General features: G+C 51.9%; 1 gene segment (V, D, J or C); it reads left to right on the top strand.

Annotated features, from left to right (window-relative positions):
• The first annotated feature begins 393 nt into the window (after positions 1 to 393).
• Positions 394 to 914, top strand: LOC130851811 (T cell receptor beta variable 6-4-like). The segment is given in 2 exon segments: positions 394 to 442; positions 529 to 914. Coding segments are annotated over 2 exon segments (435 nt in total).
• Positions 915 to 3,640: the final 2,726 nt, after the last annotated feature.

Raw genomic sequence — 3,640 nt, 5'->3', positions numbered from 1 at the left:
GGACCCATGAGACACAAAGAGCAGTAGGAAGCCATAAGGATTTTCCCCGAGATTCCAAACTGTATAAATATGTAGATAAATAAAACGAATATGTGCATTAATGAATTATCTCTGGGATAAAATACACATAAAGTAAAAACCGTTTTACTGAAAGTTAAAAGAACTTGTAAGGCTATGTCTATTCTGAGGGAGGCCTTCTTCCTGTTCTAAGCCATTCACTGTAGGTTCCTGTTTGATTTGAGCCTCTGAAGGAAGGGGTGTGGCCTCCTGTGTGACAGGTTGGCTCTGGGGCCTGGCAGGGACAGGGACACCTCAGAGAGCCTCCCTGCAGAGCCCGCTCCGCTCTCAGCAACACACAGACGCAGAGGACCTTCCACCTGCCCCACCCCCACCATGAGCGCCTGCCTCCTGTGCTGTGTGGCCTTCTGCCTCCTGCAGGCAGGTGAGTCCCAGGGGGCAGGGGCCCTTTAGGGTCACGGCACTAAGGCTTCCCCTGTGGCTACAACATGAGCTTCTCCTTCTGCACAGGCCCAGTGAACGCTGGTGTCACTCAGGACCCAAAATTCCAGGTGCTGAGGACAGGACTGAACATGACACTGAAATGTACCCAGGATCTGAACCACAACACTATGTACTGGTACCGACAAGACCTGGGACACGGGCTGAGGCTGATCCATTACTCAACTACCACTGGGACCATTAGCGAAGGAGATGTCCCCGAGGGGTACAGAGTCTCCAGAGCAAACCTCAAGAACTTCCCTCTCACACTGGTGTCTGCCACCCCCTCCCAGACATCTGTGTACTTCTGTGCCAGCAGTGACTCCACGGTGCTGCACGGCCACCTCCTCTCTGCACAAAAACACAGGGGAGGCCATGCACCCTGGGTCTCAGCGGAGCCCTTTGCAGACTCCTAGCACCTGGAGCCTGGGATCCTCTGGGGTGACCTCCCTGCAGTGTGACCTGTATTGTATAGGATCTCACCGACCCAGACCTGATTCCAGGGCCACATGGACATGTGTCCAGTGGCCTCTGTCTTTCCTCTGAGAAGAAAGCTGCGTCCCCAGCTCTGACTCCTAGCCATCAGCCTGAGCCTGAATCCTCCAGGAGGGAACATCAGTGGTAAATCACATATATCTAGATCCTCTTGCCTCTCCCTGGGCGCCTCATTGCTGTTGCTTTGGAAGGTTCTCCCCCAGTCTGGCCCTCATGAGGTCTGTGCTCTCATCCACCTTTCCTGGATGGGGCAGGTCTCCTCTCCCACCTCCAAGGCCTCAGTTCCCGGACCCTACCTACTCCAGCCTTGCTGCTCCTCCTTCATCTGGGTCATGTCTGTCATGGTCTGAGTGCAGGTTGGAATAGAATTTCCAGGCATAAGGCAGAATGTGAAGAAGATAGAATTGATTAGAGAGAAGGGATGCTGCTAAAACAGCGGGCTGACTTCTTGGGAGCCAGGGAGAGTCGACGATGAGCATGGGTGGCTTGTGTGGTGTTACAGCCAGAGAACAGAGGGACTAGTGGGTCACCTGTTGAGTGGGAAGGGTCTGCATATTTCCAATGTGCAGAGTGGGAGAAGCAGGGGACCACGACCTTCCGTCCCACGGGATGGGAAAGGAACCAGGCGTGTCCTTGGGAAGTTGAGGTTGCGGTGGTTGCTGTGGGACGGTGATAAGGATCCCGTCTTCTCTGTTCCGGTGATGTTGACCCTTTGAGTTTTTCTTGTTCTTTGTCCTTGGAGCTCACCACAATGTCCCTTCCCATGACACAGGGAACCTTGCAAAGAGGCCTGTCTAAGGCTCTTCGTTGAGCAAGCTGTCCAGGGTCTTAAAGAAATAATGACAAATTCAGTTAATTATTAATCATCCAAAAGTCCTTGGGAGTCTACCTGGGGCAGGAGAGACAGGCTGGCTGTGTGTTCTCCACCTCTGCCCTATTTTAGCATCTTCCCTAACTAGGCCAGGTCTGTACCATCTCCCTCATCCAGATTTCCTAGAAGTCAAAGAAGTTTCTCCATGACCACATTCTTTTCTCTGAAAAATCAAAATCACAAATCCGCTAGGGTATGTGTTTGTGTCCCCATTTAGGAAAAACAAAGTAAAAGCAAACAAAATAAGATGAACATACAAAAACACAGTGCAATAGGCAAGTAGTGAAATAGTTTCTAATTTAAACACATTCTATGTGTATTAAAGCTGGACAAGGACAAAATCCTGGTTACCACCCACAGACCGCATGGGGGCGCTGTGGAACGACCACGCTCCAGAAGTTTCTGTGGCAGAGCTAGCAGTTGTCTGGGACCAGGGAGGTTAAGAAACAGCCTTGGTTGGTGCTTTTACCTTTGGAAGCCTTAACAGCATAGACACTACTTTGCAGGCATGCTGTCCCAGCTGGGAGCCATGACCTTCAACTATGCACAGAGGAGGGAGTCTCTGAGGTTACAAGGGACAGTGAAGGGGGCCGAGCTGGGAGGGCACAGGGCCAGGGAGAGAAACTTCTGCATCATAGGAAAAGGAAAGGAGTGTGGGGATGGGCATGTGGCCTATACCCATCCTTTCCAAGAGGAGCCCAGTCCAGGCCACATGGCACATAGAAGCTTTTGCAGGACAAAGCAGGGTTCCTGGGTCAGCTGACCTGGAAAGGAAGGCCAGGCTCATGGGAACCAGCAGAGACAATGACATCAGAGCAGTGACGTCACCACCTAACCTCCAATCAGAGAGAGGATTCCCAGAACTTCAGCTCCCAGACAACCAGAGCTCTGAACCAAGACACGCCTGCCCAGCTCTGCCGCTTCCTGTCATGGGCTCCAGCCTCCTCTGCTGGGTGGCTCTGTGTCTCCTGGCAGCAGGTAGGTTCTTGGTACAGGCAGGCATCTCTGTTCTAAGCTTGACAGTGCCTGAATCCAAGGCACCTTCGGGCTCTCTCCGCGATCTTTCACCAGCCCCCGTGTCCTTCCCTCACAGGCCCAGTGGATTCTGGAGTCACCCAAACACCAAGATACCTCATGAAAGCAAGAGGACACCAAGTGATACTGAGATGGTCCCCTGTGTTAGGGCACAGCAGTGTATCTTGGTACCAACAGGTCCTGAGGGGAGGTCCTCAGTTCCTCTTTGAGTTTTATGAAACTATGCAAAGAGCCAAAGGAAACTTCCCAGATCGATTCTCAGCACAACAGTTCCGGGACTCTCACTCTGAGCTGAATGTGAGCTCCTTGGAGCTGAGGGACTCGGCCCTGTACCTCTGTGCCAGCAGCTTGGCACAGCCCTGCTGAGTCAGCAGGGTTCTGTGCACAAACCTCCCTGCCCCAGTGGGGAGCAACCTCAGAGCTGACAGCTGCATGAGAGCTCAGGGACTGCAGTGGGAAAGGAAAATGCTTGAGGGCGCTGGAAAGCAGCCATGGGCTCTCGTGCCACTCAGGGGAGGGACAAAACATCAAGAAGATATGTTCAGAGAATGGGCTACATGACGCAGTTCCCTCCTACACGACCTTCTTGGCTGGTACTTGAAACTACCAGGGGTGAGGAAGAGTTTGTCATTTCATAATTGGTGGCCTCTTTTGTGAAAGAGAGAGTCCATTTGCAGAGCAAAGTTACTTGATCAATATGTGATTCTAATATCATCATATGCATTTGCTTTCTATAATTTA

The sequence above is a fragment of the Hippopotamus amphibius genome, chromosome 4, assembly GCF_030028045.1.
Source record: "Hippopotamus amphibius kiboko isolate mHipAmp2 chromosome 4, mHipAmp2.hap2, whole genome shotgun sequence".
Classification (NCBI taxonomy): domain Eukaryota; kingdom Metazoa; phylum Chordata; class Mammalia; order Artiodactyla; family Hippopotamidae; genus Hippopotamus; species Hippopotamus amphibius.
This window is presented reverse-complemented; position numbering and strand designations above follow the sequence as displayed.